General features: G+C 42.7%; 1 protein-coding gene across 1 annotated transcript in view; it reads right to left on the bottom strand.

Annotated features, from left to right (window-relative positions):
• The window catches only part of IMPG1 (interphotoreceptor matrix proteoglycan 1), a 134,574-nt gene that overhangs the window by 9,032 nt on the left and 101,646 nt on the right, over positions 1-23,896 (bottom strand). Inside the window, exons 15-16 of the mRNA XM_041747463.1 lie at positions 21,098-21,317; positions 2,354-2,549 (exon numbers count right to left, since the gene is read on the bottom strand). Coding sequence (XP_041603397.1) covers positions 2,354-2,549; positions 21,098-21,317 — 416 coding nt within the window. The remainder of the gene's footprint in view (positions 1-2,353; positions 2,550-21,097; positions 21,318-23,896) is intronic.

The raw sequence follows: 23,896 nt of genomic DNA, 5'->3' as shown, positions 1-23,896 counted from the left end.
TAAATGGAAGCCAATTGTAGTCTAATCATTATTGACAAGTCCATGCTTTCCTAACTGATTTGAAATGCTTGTTAAAATAAATTCTCTAAATATAAAGGTCTGTTTGGGGTTTATATATATTTATTCTGTGTATTTATTGTCTGCCTTAGTGTTCTAAATATTATTTAATGTATTACTATTCTACAGAGCAATCTCTCCATCATTGTACTTCAAGATGTTCTGTTGTACATTTTCATTTTCAGAGGAAATTTAAAACCAGAATGTGAAATTCCATATTGAATCCTGTTGAGATTAACTTGGAGAACGTTGGCAACATTATCATAGCCCTCACTCACTTGAATGGATACTCTGTGCTTCATGTTCTTTGCAAAGATGCTTTTTAAACATAATTTCATATACCGCTTGCAGTAACACAATAGATGGATTTTATTAGTCTCATTATTCAATGAGGGAATTGAGATTTTGAGAAGTAATTGGTCCAAGGTGACCTGATTAGTAAATTGCTAAGCCAAATTTTTTTTTTTTAAATTTTTATTTATTTATGATAGTCACAGAGAGACAGAGAGAGAGGCAGAGACATAGGCAGAGGGAGAAACAGGCTCCATGCACCGGGAGCCTGATGTGGGATTCGATCCCGGGTCTCCAGGATCGACAGCTCATCTTAATATCCAGTTCTTCAACAAAGCCTCATACAAGCCAGAAGGTAAGGCGTTCCTAGGTGAAATCAAGCTTCCATGATAAACCGGTTCATCGAAACTAGCAGATGATTCCAAGAAGTCTTTAAGGGATAATTATGCCAAGAGAGGAATCCACACAGTCAAGACATGGCTTTCTTAGGAAGATACAGCTATTTAATCTTAGCAAGGGCAGCTGCTCTTCTTTCTGTGTTCTGGAACAAGGCATGAATTAAGCTTTTACTTCACTGGAAGAGAATGCAGCTGCCAAGGGCCCCTTAGTTAACCGTACTGAGTTATCTATCTAGCATTTGTGGCTTGTTGGAGGGGTAGTGTTAACTATTTAACATGGAATGGTGTGCTTTAACTTTTCTAGCGCGTTGTCTTCTCATTATTTTGGGGGAGGGAGGGTCTCTGCTGGCACTAACCTGCCGAATTAGCAGTTTGCTTGTGCTATAACCGTTTAAATTGTAGGTGCGACTTAGGGTAGGCTTTAAAGCGCTGGGTGGTGATTTGAGTTCAAACAATAAAAAACTGTATTTAAAAAAAAAAAAAGAATGGTACCTTTCTCTAGTTTCTTGTTGATTGAGTGAGTAGGCAGATGGTCATGAGCTCCCTGGTGGGAAATTAGAGGCTGTGGCCACTAGAATGAGGGAAAGGACAGTAAAAACAACCCAGGATGATCTACTAAAGATAAGGGTCTAAGGTGATCACCACTGAGGAAATGTTCAGGTGTGTGATTGGAAAATGTTGACCGGGAAAGGTGAGACGGGCTCACAATGAAGCTCTCTAAGGGCAGAGTGCACAGTGTGGACTTTATCTGGGTGTCACAGGACTTCGAAAAGAATTAGGAGCCTTTGTGTTTCCTGATTGTTCATAACACCATCTACACCCTAAAATCTGGCTCATGAATAGAAGGCCAATTATATCTTGCCTCTTTTTCCCTCTTAAGAGCTTCTCTTAACCTTTTCTGTTGGAAATAAAGGATTGATGAAACATATTATATCTATAGAATAGATTACTATGTAATCATTAAAAATGATGGTACAGAAAATATGTAATGACATGAGGGAATGTTCTATAAAAAAGCTGAGTATACAGAACTCAGTCTGATTCCATTTTGCTTTAGAACATTCTATGTAAACTTTCTGTATAAACATGTACATCAAAAGATAATAACAGTTAATATGAATATCATATGATTTTCCTTTCTCATAATTATATTTTCCAAATTTCTTTTAATGAGAGCTGTATTTACAAATAGGGAAAAAAACAAATATTACACACACACACACACACACACACACACACTCCTCAACACCAATTAACGTAGTCGACCATATGGTATTATTCCTTAGAGCTGACACACATTCTTTTTTCTTCCCTTATTGGTGTTAATTAAATACTGTTGAACGGTTTGGAACAGTGGTCTCAAAGTGTGGTCCCTGGGCCAACAGCAGTAGCCTTCCCTGGGCCGTACCCAGACCTACTGCATCAAAAAAGAGCTTGGCAGGGCCCGGCCATGTGTTTTAATGAGTCCTCCTCTGAGAGATTTTGATGATCACTGGAGATCGAGAACCATGGGTTTCAAGGAATGTAGGCATTCATTCTGATGATAGGCTTCTCAAAATCAAGAATAACAAATTTGGGGGTATATACAGTTACTGTGCTCGACCTACCTGCACGGAGCTCCCTTACCCTGGATGACCTCACAGTCCTCTATGGGTGCACAGATGCCCGGGGCCGGGTGGTCCAGGTGCCCCTGGTCCTCATACCCTGGTCTGCAGCGACATTCTGCTTCCTTGGTCCATTCATTTTTTACACACTGGGCAAATTCACCACAGGCCAGGAATTTGCAGGGATCTGCTTGATCAGCTGTAAGAGATGGGGCAGATTTTAATGAACTCATGGATGCCTGAGCAGTGGAATGGGCAGAAACCAAAAGTTAAGAGACCAAATATATTTGCCATCACTCCGTTTTGGAGTGGGTTACACAATAGTGAGAACAGAGTGGAGGGAAAAGTGAAATGCACATTTCTGTATCTTTGAGTTTATAAGCATAGGTGATAACATATCTACTCTAAATATAATCATACACAAACTTGGCTGTGCAGTAGAATCAATGAGAGGCCTCGTTAAAACACAGATTCCTGGTCTCAGCCTCAGTTTCTGAGGCAAAGGGTTTGGGATGGGGACTGAGAGCCTGCATTTCTGAGGAGGTCCTAGATGATGCTGATACATTGAGAGAGCACATTTTGATAACCACCGTATGAGAGAATTAAGATTTTTTATTTGTTAGGGTTTTTTTTTAAAGATTTTATTTATTTATTCATGAGAGGCAGATTGAGAGAGACAGAGAGAGAGAGAGAGAGAGAGAGAGAGAGGCAGAGACACAGGCAGAGGGAGAAGCAGGCTCCATGCAGGGAGCCTGATGTGAGACTCGATTCCGTGTCTTCAGGATCAGGCCCTGGGCTGAAGGCAGGCACCAGACCGTTGAGTTACCCAGGGATCTCCAATTTGTTAGGTTTTTACGGTGAGCATTTTCTGCAGAGATGAGCCGTGAAAGTACATATTAAAGTCAGGTATACCTTATAAAGTAGTTAAGTAGTTAATGTGGGACAATTTCTTTTCTCTTAGTCCTTTGCTGATCTCCTGGGTCCTAATGTTCGAGATCTTTCCTTCGGGTTAATCGTTTTTCTCCCTATTAAAGTTCAAATAGATATCTAGTCTCTGTTTTGGTTGTTTTTTTAATATTTACTTATTTATTTATTCAGAAAGAGAGAGGCAGAGACACAGGCAGAGGGAGAAGCAGGCTCCATGCAGGGAGCCCAACATGGGACTCGATCCCAGGTCTCCAGGATCACACCCTGGGCTGCAGGCAGCGCTAAACCGCTGTGCCACTGGGGCTGCCCTGTTTTGGTTGTTGTTGTCGTCTTGACTGTTCTCTTATACTCTAAATTCTGTAGCATTGTCACAGATTTTTTGTAAAGTAGATTAGAAAATCAAGAGAATCTCAGAATATTTAGCTCTGGGAGGCCTGTGGCCCCTGCTAGCTTTCCCATTTTTATAGAGGTGAGCACATGGAGCTCTCAGGCAGAGAAGTGAATGACCTGGGTACCCACATGCTGATGGCAGAACCAGAACAGGCCTCTCAGTTCTCAGACCACTGCTCCTTCTGCCCCGAAAGGGTTTCCTTTTGAATCACAGCAGTCATTTATCCCTCAGATTATTCTTTCAATAAGAACCTATTATGTGCAAGGAGCTAGGGCACAGGTAGCCATGCGTAAAGCTGTTCTTCCAAGAAGCCTAGGGGTGGGTAAGAAATACATACAGATGTTTCTATGTGAAAAGCCCAGTACATTGTCTAGTATAAGAGCTCTAAAAATGAGGTCTAAATATGAGCCATAAATATAAGTTAGGGAAGAGATCACTGCTTCAGTTATTTCAAGTGAGTTGCATTTGGACATGCAAAGACTATGAAAGGCATCCCAACTGATCCCAGCAGCCTGAACAGAGGCAGAGGTGGGAAAACAACAGATATGAGTCAGGGAAGCATACTTTGGAGGCAGCAGACACTCATGGACAGGAAGGAAGGGAATCAAGACTGGAAAGATAAGGCCAAATTCTCGTAGGTCTTGAATGCCATGCTAAGGAATTTGGACTCTCTAGTCAAATGGAAGCCGTGGAGGATTTCTGGGCAAGGGAAGGATATCATCAGAATTGTGCTTTAGAAGATATGTAAATAGAATCATCAGAATTAGGATGATTTCGAGTGATCATCTGGTCCCGTATTTCCCAAGTGGGAACATTGGCAGAACTCTAATTCAGCAGGACTTAATAGGTTTTATAATAAGAAGAGATTGGTGGCTAAATAAAGAAAACAATTTTTTTCTCCAAATCCGGGGTGAAATAAATGTAACAGGTTTCTTTCTCTTTCCCTCATTTCTCTTTCTCCCTCTTCTCTCCAAACTCACCCCCTTCTCTTTTTATTTTTGAATTTCCTAGGCTTGGGCACTGGGTGGCTCAGTGGTTGAGCATCTGACCTTCAGCTCAGGTCGTGATCCCTGGGTCCTGGGATCGAGTCCCATATCCGGCTCCCCACTGGGAGCCTGCTTGTTATGTCTCTCTGCCTCTCTCTCCTTGACTCTCACAAATAAATAATAAAATCTTAAAAAAAATAAATTTCTTAGGGTCATTAATAAGCTAAGGCCTATTGTGAATCTTCAAGTGGAGAACATAGTCAGCTGCTAGGCCAAATTCACTGCCCACAAATATGTGTAGGGTCACACAGGGGGCCTGCAATATTGGGTGAGAATTTAGGTGAAGTTATATTTCTCTGCAGCTTGAGGATCCCTTATGGACAAGCAGGCCTGACTAAAGCGAACTGGCTTCTTCTGCTTGAAAGTTCCTAAAGCTGGCCATGTTATGGGATCCTTGTCACTGTCAAATTTACCCTGACAACCCAGGTGATTCATATCCAGGGCCTGGTATAATGAATAACAGCTGTCAGCAACTTTACACTCAAGACTTGTAGTCTTGATCATGGAAATCAGGGGGAGTAGTTGGGAGGGTCATTTCCCTCTCTCCAGTGGGGAATGGTATTAACTAAGGAAGCTGATGGAATGCACAGATCCTACCCCTCTGAAGATTTACAGTAAATGTGTGATAACCAAATGAGTTTCATGTTAAAAAATTAAAAAAAAAATTACTGTTTTACTATTATTTCCTTCGGCCCAGCCAGGCATCGTCTAGGCACCAGGAAAGCTGAACGGAACACAATAAGGCAACACTGGAGAAATAAATAAATGTGTATCCACATCTGGGAGCCCTGGATCAGACATATTTGAAGAACAAATGCACCTAGTTTATAGATAACTGGCTCTCCCCATGTTATTTATCCAGAACCTGTCTACAGAGAAGTAGGAGACTTCAAATCAGCGAGCTCAGTTTTTGTTTGCTGTGTGTACTTTCCTGGTATGAAGACAACATTCATTGATTCAACAAATATCAATGTGGCCCTTCAAAATCTTCAGCACTAAGAATTTCAGCCCAACTAATTGCTTTAGTTTTTTTGTTTTATCCTTTTATATAAGACTTTACATTTTATGTATTTTTTTATTTTTGAAAAAGATTTTATTTATTTATTTATGAGAGACACAAAGAGAGAGGTAGGCTCCCTGTGGGGAGTCCACTGTGGGACTCATCCCAGGACAACCCCAGGAACCGAAGGCAGCTGCTCAACCACTGAGCCACTCAGGTCCCCCAAGATTTTACATTTTAGAATGTTAGAGCTGAGAGGTATTTTAGAACCTTCTCACAAATCTGCTCACTTTGCAGATGAGGAAGCTGAGACTCAGGTTGAGTGCTGCCAAGCTCAAGGCTTGTGAGCCGGTCACCTGTGTGCACGGAAGTACCAGGGAAGGAAAGAGCCAGGAGGGGGAGCTGTGGGACCGGGCATGAAAGGCAACTGCAGTTCATGAGAATCGTTAATAGAAGGAATCTTATTTAGAAATTTAATTTGTGAACCAGCCCCTACTGCTTTCATTATTATAGCTGAAAAATACATTCCCTCGGTGTGTTGATGGCCCTCTACTTATGTGCCAATCTTGGAGGGACACACCTACAACTTCGGACTTGAGAAGAACTGCATGTGGGCTGATGGTGGGGAGGAGGTGCCCCAGAAGAGAAGAGGCTGTTCGATGGATGACAGTTTCATAACAATTTCTGAAGCGAAACTTTGCCTATACTGTTATCACTTTCTTTCTTAGTCACATGCCAAAGACATTTCTCTTTAGAATGATGGACTCCTTCATGATTTGCTGTAGGCCATTTGACTAGTAGCCTCCTCCTTAACACATCCCCAGGGCTTTGCACAAAACAGAGTTTGCACAAAATCAGTCTAAACTTCCCACTTTCTGCTCTTGGTTGGGTCATCCTGACAGTGTAAACATTATGTAGCAACAACCTGAAATGCTGTGTTCTGAACATAGACTGTAACTTGGAAAGAGGGAAGACAAAAAGATTTGAAAACAATAGTTGATTAGGAAGAGAACAACTGGACGCCATTTTCTAGAAGAATATTTTCAAGTCATCATCCAGTTGTGTGTGGATATGACGAAGTGAAGCCCTCGTGAATGGCTGGTGCATAGACTAGTTGGCCTATAATTGCCTTGGCTTCCTGGCAAAATACATTATTTTTATGGTTGGAACTAGGGAGAGGTTTCTTCATGAGCCTGTACCACACCCACCAAACACCTATTATCGTTTAGGGTCGCCTCTGGTCTTACTATAATTGCTTGCTGGCAAAATGAATTAAATTTCTGTCCTGAACTTACTTAGGGAGCACTTCTATGCAGCAAATTAGACAAATCTCCGTGTAGAGGCAGTCCAGGGCACTTGGCCTCAGTGTGCTGCGCAGTATCAGGAGCTGCTAGTTTGCAGCCAGTGGGAAAGTTCCAAGTCCAGCCTGGCACCAAGAGGTCCTGGCCTTGTCCCTAGCTTCCCATGTGGATTCTGGAGGTAGTCGAAGCATTAATGTCTTTCCATTTCAGGCCTTGTCCCTGACACAGCCCTGGGGATCATGATCCTGAACGTCTAGCTTCACCAGGAGTGCAATGATAATTATTAATACAAACAGTAAGCTCACATTTATTGAGGGCCATTTTGTGTTTGGCAGTGTGCTGGGCACTTCAAACATGTCTTCATTACTATTCACAACAAACTTCCAGAATCAGTATCACTGACCTCATTTTTGTAAGTGAGAAAACTGAAGTCCATCTTAGCTAGGAAGTATTAACCCCAGATTAGCATCCACATGTCTGCTTACAATGTTCAGCTTTTGACATCATTCTAGTGGTTTTCAAATATGGGGTTTCCAGGAGACACCTTAGGACTCCAAGGGGTTGACAAGGACAGGATGGTGTGTGGGGCAGGGGGAGGCCCAAACATGCCAGCATCTTCACTCTCACTCGTTTACGTATCAGACTTCCACAAATGCTTTCCTTTGAACAACAGCTCTTAACTAAACCAAAGCTCAAAACCACTGGTTGCCAAAGCTCCTTCATTAGGCTGAATATTTCCTTACAGAAAGTACAGTCTGACACTACAGCAGCTCCACATTTGTTCCTGTTACTCAAGTGACCATGGCTTGAAGAAAGTGAGCTGCCACTGGGGCTTGGAAATACTTGTATCATTCTGAGATTTCCAGTGTAAGCACATTCTATGTATCAGTTTCTCCTCTGATTTGCTTATAGAATGTCTTTCATCTGTAGGCCAAAGGTTCTGAAAAGTATTCCCAACTGGCTGGGGCAGGATGTCTCTTAGCTCTTGTGATAAAAACCATTTAAAAGCCATTTAAATAAACGTCCCTTCCCTGCAGGGAACCCTTTGATGCATTTTACAGTTAACATTAAAAAGACTGTGGTGTTGGTCACCAAGCAGTTTATAACTTCAAAAGTCCCTGATGGCCCAAGACTGTCGTTTTCAAAGCTTCCTGTCATACTCGTCAGGTCTGATAAAGACTCTCCCAGTCTGTCAGGCCTCTTGGAGGGGCTGGGGTCTTCATGTCACCAACTCCAGTGCATCCCACGCCACCCCTTTGCCACGCACTGCGGACTCGCCCCACAACCTTGGGGCTGTGTATTGATCCATGTTCTTTACCATTCCTCATAAGTTCAATACGCCCTTCTCTTGCCCTGTGGCAACACTCACGTGTGGGACAGGAAGTCAAGCATCTCCTTCGATAGGGTCCTGTCCCGAGGCAGGATTTCAGCTGAACGTGGCTGAAACTCGGGCTGCCCGGGCCTGGCCGGGGCTGAGAGCCGCCGCCCCTGCCCCCAGCGCCCACTGCGGTGTGATGGAACCTCGCGTTCGCTAGATGGCGCTAGACGGCGCTAGACGGCGCTGGATGGGGCTGGATGGCGCTAGATGGCGCTAGTCGGCGCTGGATGGGGCTAGACGGCGCTGGATGGGGCTGGATGGCGCTAGACGGCGCTGGATGGGGCTAGATGGGGCTAGACGGCGCTGGATGGGGCTGGATGGCGCTAGACGGCGCTAGACGGGGCTAGACGGCGCTGGATGGGGCTGGATGGCGCTAGATGGCGCTAGTCGGCGCTGGATGGGGCTAGACGGCGCTGGATGGGGCTGGATGGCGCTAGACGGCGCTGGATGGCGCTAGATGGGGCTAGACGGCGCTGGATGGGGCTGGATGGCGCTAGACGGCGCTAGACGGGGCTAGACGGCGCTGGATGGGGCTGGATGGCGCTAGATGGCGCTAGTCGGCGCTGGATGGGGCTAGACGGCGCTGGATGGGGCTGGATGGCGCTAGACGGCGCTGGATGGCGCTAGATGGGGCTAGACGGCGCTGGATGGGGCTGGATGGCGCTAGACGGCGCTCGGTAGCAAAGGAGCGGGGAGCGATTTAAGCGACCAAGGCTGAGCGCCCCAAATGCTCCTCTGCGGAGCGCTGGGGGTGGGGGGGGAGTCTGGAAGGCGCGCGCCCTGGCGGGAGGAGCTCCAGCGGACGGCTGCTAGACTGCAGCGACACGTCGGGCTGGGGGACGGTGGTGGGACCCCCGAATCCTCTCATCCCGTCCCCCAAAGGCCGAGCTAGGGCCCCGGGCTTCCGAGGCGGGCGGGCCCTCCGCGCCCAAGCCTCACACCTGCACGCCGCGTGCGCGCACCTGCCGCTGGAGCGGGGGGGAGGGGGGAGGGGCAGGAAGGGCGGAGGGAGGGGGGGCAGCTGCAGCGCCGTCTCTCCCTCCTGTCCCAACTCATAGCTAAGGCTTTGCGGGCCCGGTTTCGCTGCCGAGCAGGAGGGGACCTTTGCCCCGCGCGGCCGAGAATGACAAATCCACTCATCCCAGTCTCGTGATCTGCAGGGTGCAGGGCGCGCCGGCCTGAGCCCGCCTTCCTCTTCAGTGCTCAAGTACATGTTTTAAAGGCTTTAAAATCAAAACAAAAGAAACAAAAAAACCCAATATAATCCACACTGGATATTCATCTCTATACCAACACGGTCATAAGATATCATTTTAAGTATTTTTGTTCATATTTACTTATTTTAAAGATTTTAAAAATGTATTTTAGACAGATCGTGACCAAGAGTCAGAGGGAGAGAGAATCTCAACAGATTCTGTGTTGAGCCCCGAGCCCAATGAAGGTCTTGATCTCACAGCTGGGATCATGACCTAGGAGGAAATCAAGAGAAACCCTCAGAACTGACTGCACCACCCAGGTGCCCCTAATTTTAAGTATTTTTAAATTAATTAATGTTAATATTTTTATTAATTTTATTAATACTCACGAAAGGTCTAGAGTCCACAAAGTCTTAATGCAGCACTGGTAGTCTTATTTCCTTCTCAAGATGTGACTGTTACTGTAATACAGTGTTTGGTGCTCAGCGCTTGGTAGTTTGTATAAATAAATACGGCTATTCCCTGAGGGTTCCTTTGAGCCAAAATGCAGGGACCTCACCTTCCACACAGGCCCATCCGGTTTATTACCCCAAATCCTGTGACCATTCTGCGGATTTGCTGCAACAGCAGAGGGAGTGAGTTTGCTTATCCCTGCCTTCAGTGTTGAAGCGCCCCAGGAAAGTGCTCTGGGTGGAGGAGCAATCCCAGCAACTGTCTGTGGCCTTGGGAAAGTGGCTTAGCATCTTTAGTCTCACTTGACCCTACTATAAAATGGGTTATTTAAACCAGATGGTCACTAATGTACTCATGTCCCTGAAGCTCAAATATAAATCTCCCATTCTAGGTGTCCTACTGGAACAAGACCGCTGGGAGCATTTGCTGGCCATGCTGGCATACCTCCAGAACTATTGCTGGAATTCAGTGATCAAAAGAACTTTAAAAAAAAATCTATATTTAATTTAATATTTCATTGTTTTATTATTGGCCAAAACATGTTTTGCTATGGCTTATAGCTGAAGGGCAGGATTAGGGTGAGAATAATCAATCATTCAATGATAAATAGCACACATTAGAGCACCATGCATGTGGTTGGAGTTTAACACACATTTGTGGAACTGAGTAAGTTACTAGTGAGGATTCTTTCTGGTTTAAAGGGATATGTAATATGAAAAACTTTGGGTTTTATCTTAATTATCCAGCATTCTCAAGAACAACAACTATACACTGTTCATAGTAGGCTCTCAGAAACTCTTTCTTATATGAATGGATGTGTGGCTGCCCTTACACATCATGCCCAAGATGAGAGACTCAAGAACTCTTGGTTATTATTTATGTCTACTATACTGAGGTGTTTCAGGTGCACTGGCATTAGGGCCGAGTGTCCCTGGGTCAGCTGATGGCAGGAGAGCTCTGAGAGCAGCTGTGGGAAGTAGCCCTGCTGCTGGGCTGAAGCCCAGGCTTCTGTGCATGGTTTTCATTCAAGAGTTCCAGGAAGGATTCCAGGAGCATAATAAGGAAGCTCCATGCAGTGGCTCATGTGTGGGATGAGAGCATGTGCTGAAACTCTAGAGAGGCTAAAGGGACCTTGTGGTCCAGCCAATATTGGGGTCCCCTCATGGAAGCAGGTGTTAACAGAAAATCCCCAGTGATAACATCCTAGAAAGCACAGGGCAGCAGCAGTGTAAAAACTGGAGATGGGGCTAGAGACAGGACATGGGGTGGGGGCAGAAGCTGGGAGAGTCTCCTGGAAGGAGATTCCTGTGGCTGCCTCAGTTCAGAAGGGACACTCCTAGCAGAGCCAATAGTACATGTAAAGGGGATATCAGGAAATTTGGGACCTTTATTTCTGAAAGTGAACTTTTTTCTTTTTCTTATCTTTTCTTTCTCTTTTTTGGGGGGGGAATTCTGAGAATATAACAAAATATAGGCAATTTCACTTGGTGAAATGTGAAATCTAACAATTCATTTAGGATAAATTAAACTTAAGTGTGTTGTCACTTTTTCTAAATAAACAACCTGCATATACCTGGTAGGAGGGTCCGTAAGACCCTCTAAGATAAAGAGGCAGTAGGCCAACTTGAAGAAAGCACGCAGAACTGTCACCAAGTTCCAGTCACAGCCCGTGGTGACTAGTAAATGGTAAATTACTTACACTTCTCTGAAACGCAGTTTCTCCAGCTGTGTAATGGGGAGACATCCTATCACTTTGCATAGTTATTTATTAAGATTAAAAAGTGTCTATTAATAGTTGCTGTTACTGTTTTTATTGTCACTATTGTGATAAGTGACATCTGCCACCTTTTTAAAGCCGGCAACTAAATGAGAGTCTTTCAGATTATGCAACTTTCCAGAGAAAATGAGTTTGCTTTGACTGGAGGAATCCTGGATGCCAGACTGTAATTAATTTCAAAGTTTACCATTTACCAGCCTTGAAATCTGCCCATTTTTGAGGGGACTTCTTAGGAATTCAAGGAGAGAATAAGTTAGAATAAGTATGTGTTTTGCATTTTTGGAATCTTCAACCTGCATGGCTAACTGGCATAAAAGCCCTACATGCTTCTAAAGAATTTTCATAGCAGCCTAAATGAAAGACGGCTCTAGTTGCCAGGGATGCTAGCGGAATACTGAGCAAGCTGTGATTTATTCGATTTTTCAGTTGATAAATCACAGATAGTCCTAACATCGGTTTATACTTTCTATATCATAGATTCATTTATTCAGGTTGTTTTCAAAAGCTGAATGGCAAACCACACGTGGTAATAACACTGTGTCACTTCTCTCATGGGTCTGTACCTCTGCAGATGTTATTTGGCCTAACCCATTACTTGCCCTCATCTAGAGACACATCCAGGAATTCAGATGCTGATCTCAATGTGGAATGATACTCACCTAGAAATCTCATGAGAAGTTTCAAAATTTCTCTTCTCCTCTTTAGTCTAAAAGTTACAATGGAATAATATCCCCCCCCCCCCCCAGCATTTCTATAGTAACTACATTTCCACTCTGATGTTAGGCCAACAGAAAATAAATGAAAAAGACCTGATTGGATTTTATTTTGCAAATGGAACTAAATAATTGGTCTTCTGGGCATTGCGTGTAAATATAATCAAAGCAGGGCATAGAAAAGAAATGCTAAATCCTCTGACCAAGACTGCCTTAACCTTCCCCCAGCTTGAGTAACTCTAGACTCTGACTTCCCTTTTCTTAGTTTACTACTAACTACTAACGGTAATTGTAGATTGAATCTCTGCTCCTTTGAGACGTTCATCTTCTTTACAGCTTCTTGTCAGTATTGCAACTCAAGGGAGAGAGAATCTCAACAGATTCTGTGTTGAGCCCCGAGCCCAATGAAGGTCTTGATCTCACAGCTGGGATCATGACCTAGGAGGAAATCAAGAGAAACCCTCAGAACTGACTGCACCACCCAGGTGCCCCTAATTTTAAGTATTTTTAAAATTAATTAATGTTAATATTTTTATTAATTTTATTAATACTCACGAAAGGTCTAGAGTCCACAAAAGTCTTAATGCAGCACTGGTAGTCTTATTTCCTTCTCAAGATGTGACTGTTACTGTAATACAGTGTTTGGTGCTCAGCGCTTGGTAGTTTGTATAAATAAATACGGCTATTCCCTGAGGGTTCCTTTGAGCCAAAATGCAGGGACCTCACCTTCCACACAGGCCCATCCGGTTTATTACCCCAAATCCTGTGACCATTCTGCGGATTTGCTGCAACAGCAGAGGGAGTGAGTTTGCTTATCCCTGCCTTCAGTGTTGAAGCGCCCCAGGAAAGTGCTCTGGGTGGAGGAGCAATCCCAGCAACTGTCTGTGGCCTTGGGAAAGTGGCTTAGCATCTTTAGTCTCACTTGACCCTACTATAAAATGGGTTATTTAAACCAGATGGTCACTAATGTACTCATGTCCCTGAAGCTCAAATATAAATCTCCCATTCTAGGTGTCCTACTGGAACAAGACCGCTGGGAGCATTTGCTGGCCATGCTGGCATACCTCCAGAACTATTGCTGGAATTCAGTGATCAAAAGAACTTTAAAAAAAAATCTATATTTAATTTAATATTTCATTGTTTTATTATTGGCCAAAACATGTTTTGCTATGGCTTATAGCTGAAGGGCAGGATTAGGGTGAGAATAATCAATCATTCAATGATAAATAGCACACATTAGAGCACCATGCATGTGGTTGGAGTTTAACACACATTTGTGGAACTGAGTAAGTTACTAGTGAGGATTCTTTCTGGTTTAAAGGGATATGTAATATGAAAAACTTTGGGTTTTATCTTAATTATCCAGCATTCTCAAGAACAACAACTATACACTGTTCATAGTAGGCTCTCAGAAACTCTTTCTTATATGAATGGATGTGTGGCTGCCCTTACACATCATGCCCAAGATGAGAGACTCAAGAACTCTTGGTTATTATTTATGTCTACTATACTGAGGTGTTTCAGGTGCACTGGCATTAGGGCCGAGTGTCCCTGGGTCAGCTGATGGCAGGAGAGCTCTGAGAGCAGCTGTGGGAAGTAGCCCTGCTGCTGGGCTGAAGCCCAGGCTTCTGTGCATGGTTTTCATTCAAGAGTTCCAGGAAGGATTCCAGGAGCATAATAAGGAAGCTCCATGCAGTGGCTCATGTGTGGGATGAGAGCATGTGCTGAAACTCTAGAGAGGCTAAAGGGACCTTGTGGTCCAGCCAATATTGGGGTCCCCTCATGGAAGCAGGTGTTAACAGAAAATCCCCAGTGATAACATCCTAGAAAGCACAGGGCAGCAGCAGTGTAAAAACTGGAGATGGGGCTAGAGACAGGACATGGGGTGGGGGCAGAAGCTGGGAGAGTCTCCTGGAAGGAGATTCCTGTGGCTGCCTCAGTTCAGAAGGGACACTCCTAGCAGAGCCAATAGTACATGTAAAGGGGATATCAGGAAATTTGGGACCTTTATTTCTGAAAGTGAACTTTTTTCTTTTTCTTATCTTTTCTTTCTCTTTTTTGGGGGGGGAATTCTGAGAATATAACAAAATATAGGCAATTTCACTTGGTGAAATGTGAAATCTAACAATTCATTTAGGATAAATTAAACTTAAGTGTGTTGTCACTTTTTCTAAATAAACAACCTGCATATACCTGGTAGGAGGGTCCGTAAGACCCTCTAAGATAAAGAGGCAGTAGGCCAACTTGAAGAAAGCACGCAGAACTGTCACCAAGTTCCAGTCACAGCCCGTGGTGACTAGTAAATGGTAAATTACTTACACTTCTCTGAAACGCAGTTTCTCCAGCTGTGTAATGGGGAGACATCCTATCACTTTGCATAGTTATTTATTAAGATTAAAAAGTGTCTATTAATAGTTGCTGTTACTGTTTTTATTGTCACTATTGTGATAAGTGACATCTGCCACCTTTTTAAAGCCGGCAACTAAATGAGAGTCTTTCAGATTATGCAACTTTCCAGAGAAAATGAGTTTGCTTTGACTGGAGGAATCCTGGATGCCAGACTGTAATTAATTTCAAAGTTTACCATTTACCAGCCTTGAAATCTGCCCATTTTTGAGGGGACTTCTTAGGAATTCAAGGAGAGAATAAGTTAGAATAAGTATGTGTTTTGCATTTTTGGAATCTTCAACCTGCATGGCTAACTGGCATAAAAGCCCTACATGCTTCTAAAGAATTTTCATAGCAGCCTAAATGAAAGACGGCTCTAGTTGCCAGGGATGCTAGCGGAATACTGAGCAAGCTGTGATTTATTCGATTTTTCAGTTGATAAATCACAGATAGTCCTAACATCGGTTTATACTTTCTATATCATAGATTCATTTATTCAGGTTGTTTTCAAAAGCTGAATGGCAAACCACACGTGGTAATAACACTGTGTCACTTCTCTCATGGGTCTGTACCTCTGCAGATGTTATTTGGCCTAACCCATTACTTGCCCTCATCTAGAGACACATCCAGGAATTCAGATGCTGATCTCAATGTGGAATGATACTCACCTAGAAATCTCATGAGAAGTTTCAAAATTTCTCTTCTCCTCTTTAGTCTAAAAGTTACAATGGAATAATATCCCCCCCCCCCCCAGCATTTCTATAGTAACTACATTTCCACTCTGATGTTAGGCCAACAGAAAATAAATGAAAAAGACCTGATTGGATTTTATTTTGCAAATGGAACTAAATAATTGGTCTTCTGGGCATTGCGTGTAAATATAATCAAAGCAGGGCATAGAAAAGAAATGCTAAATCCTCTGACCAAGACTGCCTTAACCTTCCCCCAGCTTGAGTAACTCTAGACTCTGACTTCCCTTTTCTTAGTTTACTACTAACTACTAACGGTAATTGTAGATTGAATCTCTGCTCCTTTGAGATTCATCTTCTTTACAGCTTCTTGTCAGTATTGCAACTCAAGGCTGTCTTCCACAAGGACCTAGGAGCCATTCCTTTGAAATGCAATCATCAAAGAAGACAGAGCCCCCTATCTCCCAGTCTGTGTGTGTGTGTGGGTGGGGGGGGTAGGAGCCCATCTCTAAGTTGTAAGACAGGAGGGGGACAGGCCATGGGCACGTCCTCGTTTTCTACTTCATCCCAGCCTCACTAAAACCTCGCTCTTGCCACTCTGCTGGATTGCTTTTCTGAAGGGTTCTAGTGACCTCTGACCTGTCGACTTACAAGATCTCCACCCACAGTTTGCTCACAGCTGCTGAAATAGCTGACTGTCTCTCCTGCTCTCCTCTCTTCACACTTCTGCAACATCATCTCTGGCTCCTTTCAATGACAGACCTTCTACTCCGCATTTTGTGTTGGGGTTTCTCAGAGGGTTCTCCTTTTTCTCCTGCCCTACCTTGCCCTGGGCCACTTTTTCACCCGTTCTCTGGTTTCAACTGAGGTTTCCCAAATGTATATTTTCAGCACTGGCCTCTGGCCTCTGGCCTCTAGGCACCTACTTCATAGGCTAGCAGTGAGTTCATTGAACGTCCATTTTTTTTAAAACTGGTTTTCCCAAACATTTGTGGAGTATTTTTATATCCTTAAGATAGGTTATTGATTTTTGCTTTAAAAACTTAAATGAATTAACCTATGTAGCTTTTGTAATTACGTGTATATTTTTACTACATGTTTCAAAATTTGCAATATTTTATGAATGATAAACTGTACATATATATGAGATATATATATTATATATATATCTCATATATATATAATTTTTTTCCTTAAGAGAGAGAGAGAAGGGGGGGAGGGGAAGGGCAGAGGGAGAGGGAGAGAGAATCTTAAGCAGGCTCCCTCAGCGTGGAGCCCAACACAGGGCTAACCTCACTACCCTGAGATCATGACCTGAGCCAAAATCAAGAGTCAGTCACTTAACCAACTGAGTCACTCAAGTGCCCCGAACTTATGTTTTTATTTTGTAATTTTGAGAATACTTTGAGGACTGTTTAGTACTTAGTTTGAAGACTTTGAGTTTTACAAAATTTTATTGAAGTTTAAACTGCAAAAGACCATAGTCATAAAAAAGAAAAGAAGAAAAGAAAAAAATAGGACACCAAACTAGGTGCAAATAGATAGAAGAGGGGCTTTTAGACAATGTGGCTTTAAATGCACTAGCTCAGCAGGGCTTTCCCTTCCAGGCTGAGCTCCCTACTTCGCGTCTAAAGCTGTTATCACAGTGAGGTAACTGGAGTACTCTGAAACTTCCAGAAGTGTCTGCATCTTCCTCCTGGCCTTGCTGGAGGAGCCCAGCCCCACCTTTCTCTTCTGGGGCTCACCACGTGGATTCCCCAGGATATCACGCACTCAACAGCGCCATCTGCCCACGAGGCCTGACATGACATCATCTTCTGGCCTCCAGAATTAATTGCTCTTTTGGTGCGTCATAGTATTTCTGTTCATATCCTGATTATTGTATTTAGTAGACTTGATTATAGCTTTTTAGGTATATATGTGTATATATACACATATATATGGTGTATATGTGGTCCCTACACCCATCAGAGATGGTCCTCCTTTGAATAAAGTCTTCTTTGCCATCTTGCCAAGTGTCATTGAATACTTTTATTATTTTTTATTTATTTTTATGGTACTGGTAGTCTTTGTGGCTGCTCAGCCCTGGCTACCACCAACCACTACAGGCTGTCTCACTGCCCACGACTAGCCCAGAGGGACTAGAATTCTCTACATTAATCTCTAGCCCTAAATTCTCTTTTCTTTAGTCACTAGGCCTCAGTGAAATGGGATTTAAAGGAAAATTCAGTGCTTTCTTCATTATGCCTCGGTGATTCCCAAACTCAGAAATTTGCAGCTGAATGTGGCACATCAGAAAGTGCTCTTTACAAAGGCTTTTTGAATGAAAAAGGCACAGGTCTGATCATTCTAAAGTATTCCTCTTTGGCCATCCTGCAAGTTCTTTTGGGCAGAGACCGACTTTCATATATTAATGTGTTATATAATGGTGGATGAATGCTTATTGTTTTGGATTAGGCATGTAGAAAATGGTAAAGATCTGATAATCAACCACTTGCTGGTTACTTGGGCCAGTCTACCTTTTGCCTTTGGTGAAGTAACTAAACCAGGATTTCTAGGGGGGCAGCAAGGAGCTCACCTCTACTCCTTGCCTGTCCCTCCCTGCCTGTTCATACCTTCTTCCTTCTCCACCTCCCTGTTGATTGGAAGGAATGCTTTTGGGGGTAAGTTGGCACAGTGGTCTTTCGCAGTAAATACGAGTCCTGTTAGGTTTTGGATTTATCCACTATGATATATACAGAAAGAGGAATTCATAAAATTATATTGTTATTTATTGTTAGTTTTTATAAAATCCTTATTTGGCTAATTCTGCTGTCCTCAAATCCTTCAGTTCAGGCTTTACTTATGTCCTAGTTGGCTATAGGCCAATGGCTATAGCCGTTTCTTGGCAGACCTCTTCCATCCATCCATCCATCCGTTATTCTGTGAATTTCTAATGTATCAGAAATTCAGATTTTTCTCATTCTTTTAAGTACCTAGTAAGAAATAGCATAAAGTAATTTCCCAGGCTGTCCCATGTGCTTCGGCCTCCCCTGTTGTTCTACCATTAAAAGAATAAATTGTCCATGTACCCCCACAGTACACCTGGCAATCTTAAGCTATCTGGGATAGCTTGGTATAAATCTGGCTTGAATAGTGACTGAAACCAAAAGTAACAGCATCTCATTTCTACTGCTTTTGGTTTCTTAGAGGAAAAGCTACATAGCCGAACTGGTCACAGGAAATAAGCATAATTCCAGTTGCAACCTCCACACAAGCTCCTCGTCAGGGTACTTTTTATAGTTCTCACTGGTACCCTATGCAGATCTCAAATCACTAATCAACCTAATAATGACAATGTTACAATATTAACTACCAGTATTCATTAGTTAACAACATGTCTGATGTTATGCTGGGTGTTGCAAATTCTTTCTGTTAATCCTCACGAGTGTTTACTGTCTCCATCTTCAGCTGTGGAAATTGAGTGCTGCCATTAGTGCACAGGATTCACATTCAGGACCATGGCTCTCCAAGGTCATTGCTATGCTGTTTTCTTCCAACACCACTCCCGGTGTCCCTCTGTATCCCAGACAATGCGTCACCAGCAACCTGCTCTCTTTCTAAGGCGCCAGTGAAGAAACCCATCTCCACAGCAGCACACCTCAGTTCTCCCCTGCTTCAACTTGGCTCCCTAACACTGACCTTTTCATGCTATTGGATGGGTCTCTAAGCAGACTATCAGTTCTCCGAAGGAGGGAAGGAGGGAGAAGACGATTGGACCCTCATGTCTGTCATGCTTTCCAAGTTTTCTTGTACTCATCCCTGTTCATTGCTTTCAATTGTCTAAAGAAATTGGTCTCCTGATCCTAACTGGCAGACACCTACTGGTTCCTCCTCCATTCTGAGGTGGTGGTTTTCAGGGGAAGAGGCAGTATCTTACTAGCATTTAGAAGGTCTTTGATTTCTTACGGGGTCCTCAGGGCTTTCTAAGCTGCTCCTGTTTTGAGGAAAGCACTCCCAGACTTAGTGCCTAAGGGTGATGTCTTTTTAATGATCCTGTTTACTGAGGCGATTTTCTTAAAGTTGCTCAAAGTTCTGCTCTGTCAAAGAAATGTGTCTCCCAACTGAGCCTCTTTGCATTTTGCCCAAGGCTTTTTCCTTCTGCCTTCATTGTTAGAAAAAAGCCTGAGAGGATGTTAAAGATTCACTTCACTAATTCATGGCCAATTAGGAAGCTTTGTTTTAACCTGACTAGAAGGTCCCATTGGCCTTCTAGTTTGGATTTGGAACCTTGCCCCTCCGCACTCTAGGAGATTTAAAAATCTTCCTTTGATTGTTTAGAAAACAGAATTTTGAAAGTAATGACGGCAACAGTTCCTAATTTGGGCATAGCTGGTTACAATGGTACACCCAGTATCTTTTATTATAAGAATGGATATTTGCTTTCTATTATATAGATTTGGGCTAACCTCCATCATCTTTTATATATATATTTTATTGGAATTCAATTTGCTAACATATAGCCTAAGACCCAGTGCTCATCCGGCCAAGTGCCCCCCTCAGTGCCCATCACCCAGTCACCCCCACCCCCCGCTCACCTCCCTTTCCACTACCCCTTGTTTGTTTCCCAGAGTTAGGTGTCTCTCATGTTTTGACAACCTCACTGATACTTTCACTCATTTTCTCTCCATTCCCTTTCACTATTTTTTTATATTCCCCAAATGAATGAGACCGTATAATGTCTGTCCTTCTCCAATTGACTTATTTCACTCAGCATAATACCCTCCAGTTCCATCCATGTTGAAGCAAATGATGTAACCCCCATTATCTTTTATAAGAGTTCTTCACATCAACACTTCTCTGTTTTAACCTGCACACGGAGGCTGATCTATAGTGTACAAATGGTAAGATATTATTTTCTTCTTTCATTGGTGGTGGTGCAGTGCCTTTTTTTGAAGCTTGGATTTTGGTCTAATGATTATTTTTCTTTCCTCAGGATGCTGTTTCAGTTTCATCCTGAATTAGGTTATTAGGAGGCACTTCTGATAGTTAACTATGACGGGAAATTTTCTTAGGTAGAAACCCTCCAGGTTGTTGCAGTTTGCTAAGAAAGTGCTTCTGACTTCTAACAGAATGCAAATTAGTTTGGCTGTGGGAAATGTTAAAAAACAAAACAAAACAAAACAAAAAAACAAAAACAAAACCGGTAACAAAAACAATCTCTTAAGGCACAGCAAAAGTTGTGTCCTAAGGGGGAAATTAAAACTCCCAGATTGTGAAGCATGAGGTGTGCTTCTCTGCTTTTTTGATGTAGGAAAACCTTAACTTGTATGTTTTAGGACACTACCTTTCTAATAACACCTTATTAGAATCTATTAGCTTCCAATAGATTGTTATTTAACAAGTGTGATTTTAATTTGATTTTTGTGGTCTCAAAGTTGAACAGTTTGCTAACCAAACAAACAAAAACAAAAAAACTCCCACAATTTTCTTGGTTGGATTATTTTACCTGTTTCAATGTCGAGAGAGTAGCTGTCTATCTCCAGGTCAAGCTGTTGGGCTGCAGCAGAACGAAAATCCTCCAAGACCCCCTTCACAGCCTTGGTGAGGTTATATGGTACTGACTTAGCAAACCTCATTTTGCTATTCACGATCACACTCCCATTTCTGAAGTTAAGTATTTCAAGTTGCTTAAATCCCGTGAGATTGGAGCGCAGATATGGAACCAGCTGCAAAATGAAAGACGGTTTACCCTTAACTGTGTTCTAAGTTCTCAGTGACTGCTAATTCCATTTATATTCACTTCTCATTATCTGAGGCATACATTTCAGTTCCTTTTTGATTGTTTTTATTTTTATGTTTGGATTTAATGTGAGACCAGAACATGACTATTTAATGATTTATTTGCAGTGATTATGCCCCATATTTTCACCTCTCTATGTGTATTGAGATGGATGGGCAGTGATTTTCTTCATGATGGATTGGGAGAACAGAGGATTTTTAAAAATCTAGGCCAATGTTATCAGCAAAGCAGGAATGCCAGGTTCAGTTATTAAAAAAAAAAAAAAAAAAAAAAAAAAAAAAAGATCCAAGCAAATAAAAATATGTTCCAAACTGAGCCCAGGAGCTGATTGACCTATGCCTGTATAAATGGGAAATCTATTTGGAAGCAACCAATTGGAATGACCTATTGAAATAACAGCTTACACATCAGCTTGTCTGTCTATGCAGGACATGTTTCATGGTCAATGCATATGCGGTGTAGTGGAAACAGCAGGGCACTGGCAGTCAGAAGACTTGGTGTCAGTCCTGGAACTGTCCCCAGCTAGTTGAGTGACCTTCATCAAACCACTTATCCATTGTATTGTACCTTAGTGCCCTTATCTGAACTGTGAGGAAGAAGAAAAAGTGGTTCCCTAAGGACCTTTGCCAAATTGTGATTTAATAATCTCAAAAGTATGCCCAAGGGAAATGTGCTTCCAATTCCCACACCTGCTTATTGTGAGCCACAGCCACCCCTGAGATCACTTTTCAGAAATGTCTGAAACTCAGCAGTGTCTGCCTTGTCCTTGGCCCTGAAAGCTAATCCCCTCTTTAATGAGCTGATGCCTACAAACACAGAGAGTACACACATGCAAGCTAAAATCTCCCAGGCTTAGCCTAGATCTACTTTTTCTTATCCCTGTTTTCTGCCCCACCAGAATTTTGACTCTAACCTTGCCCACATTCCAGTAGCCATTCACCCCTCCCATAGGTTATTGTAAAAATAAAATGAAATTTTATACCAAGTGTGGAACTTCTTTTTTTCAGGCTATTCTCAGTATTCTCCTATTTACATTAACTGAGCTCATTTTTATGTGTTAGCACCGCATTGGTTTCTGGTGGGAATTCCCTGTCTCTATCTAGTATGCAGATGACTAGTGGCCTCCTTCTCCCAAATCCATTTTCTTCTTCACAGGAAAGAGGTTGCCTCCCTAGAAACCACATTTCTCAGCTTCCCTTGCAGCAAGGTGTGGCCATGTGCTAGTTGCCATCAATAAAATGTGAGTGGAAGATACGCAGGCAACTTTGGTATCACTTTCTTAGGAAACTGCTTGTCTATCATTCCGCTTCTCACAAGTGGAAACAGGGATTTACCAGTGTCTCAGCTTTGTGTAAATGAAGAAACACCACTGGGATTGTCAGGGTTATAAGACAGAGGAAATGCGAGTCCCTGGATGACACTGTAGAGCAGAATTGCCCTACCCTTCAAATTAAAGAGAAATAAACTTGTATCTTATTATTAAAAAAAAAAAGATTTATTTAATCACAAGAGGCAGAGAGAGAGAGAGAGAGAGAGAGAGAGAGAGAGAGAGAAACATAGGCAGAGGGAGGAGGAGCAGGCTCCATGCAAGGAGCCTGATGTGAGACTCTATCCTGGAACTCCAGGATCATGTTCTGAGCCAAAGGCAGGCGCTCAACTGCTGAGCCCACCCAGGCATCCCAACTTGTATCTTATTTAAGTTACTGTATTCTTTTTTTTTTTTTTTTAATATAGTTGACAGGCTTGTTATATTAGTTTCAGGTGTACAACACAGTGATTCAACAAGTCTATATGTTACCCTATGCTCACCACAAGTGTAGCTACCATTTGTTACAATACTTAAGTTACTATATTTTTGATCTCTTCATTATGGAAGCTTAGCACATACCCTAATTAATACACCTGAGTTAGGTACACTGGGACTCTGTTCCCTGAGATTGTCCCCATATCTACTCCTCATCTCATTGGGCTGGGGGTGGGGTAGGGAGACTGAACAAAGTCTTCCTTTAAAGCTTACTCAGTTGATTGAGCCTCTGCCTTTGGCTCAGGGCATGATCCCGGAGTCAAGGGATTGAGTCCCACATTGGGCTCCCTGCATGGAGCCTGCTGCTCCCTCTGCCTGTGTTTCTGCCTCTCTCTCTGTGTCTATCATGAATAAATAAATAAAATATTAAAAAAATAAAGCTCACTTGAAGATGTGGTTTTAATTTGCATAATGATTTGACTTACATGAAGCTTACAAATATTTTTCTGTTATTTTCAGAAATTCTATAATTTTTGCATTGTATACTTGACCTTGTTTGTGACTTTCTGGTTTTGAATCCTTCCATGTGATGGCAAGAAAACAGCCTGTGGCATTATAACTTTGGAAAAGTTTGCTCATATTCCTTTTAAATTCCACGTTCAGTACTTGAGTGGCTATGTATTATTCCTTGGAAAACTAAATTAGGAAGAAGTATAATGAAAAGATCTTAAGGAAAAGATCTCATGAGGCTGGGTGGTAGT

This window comes from Vulpes lagopus, chromosome 1 (assembly GCF_018345385.1).
Source record: "Vulpes lagopus strain Blue_001 chromosome 1, ASM1834538v1, whole genome shotgun sequence".
NCBI classification, from domain to species: Eukaryota; Metazoa; Chordata; class Mammalia; order Carnivora; family Canidae; genus Vulpes; species Vulpes lagopus.
The sequence above is the reverse complement of the archived record's forward strand: the minus strand, read 5'-3'. Positions and strand labels throughout refer to the sequence as shown.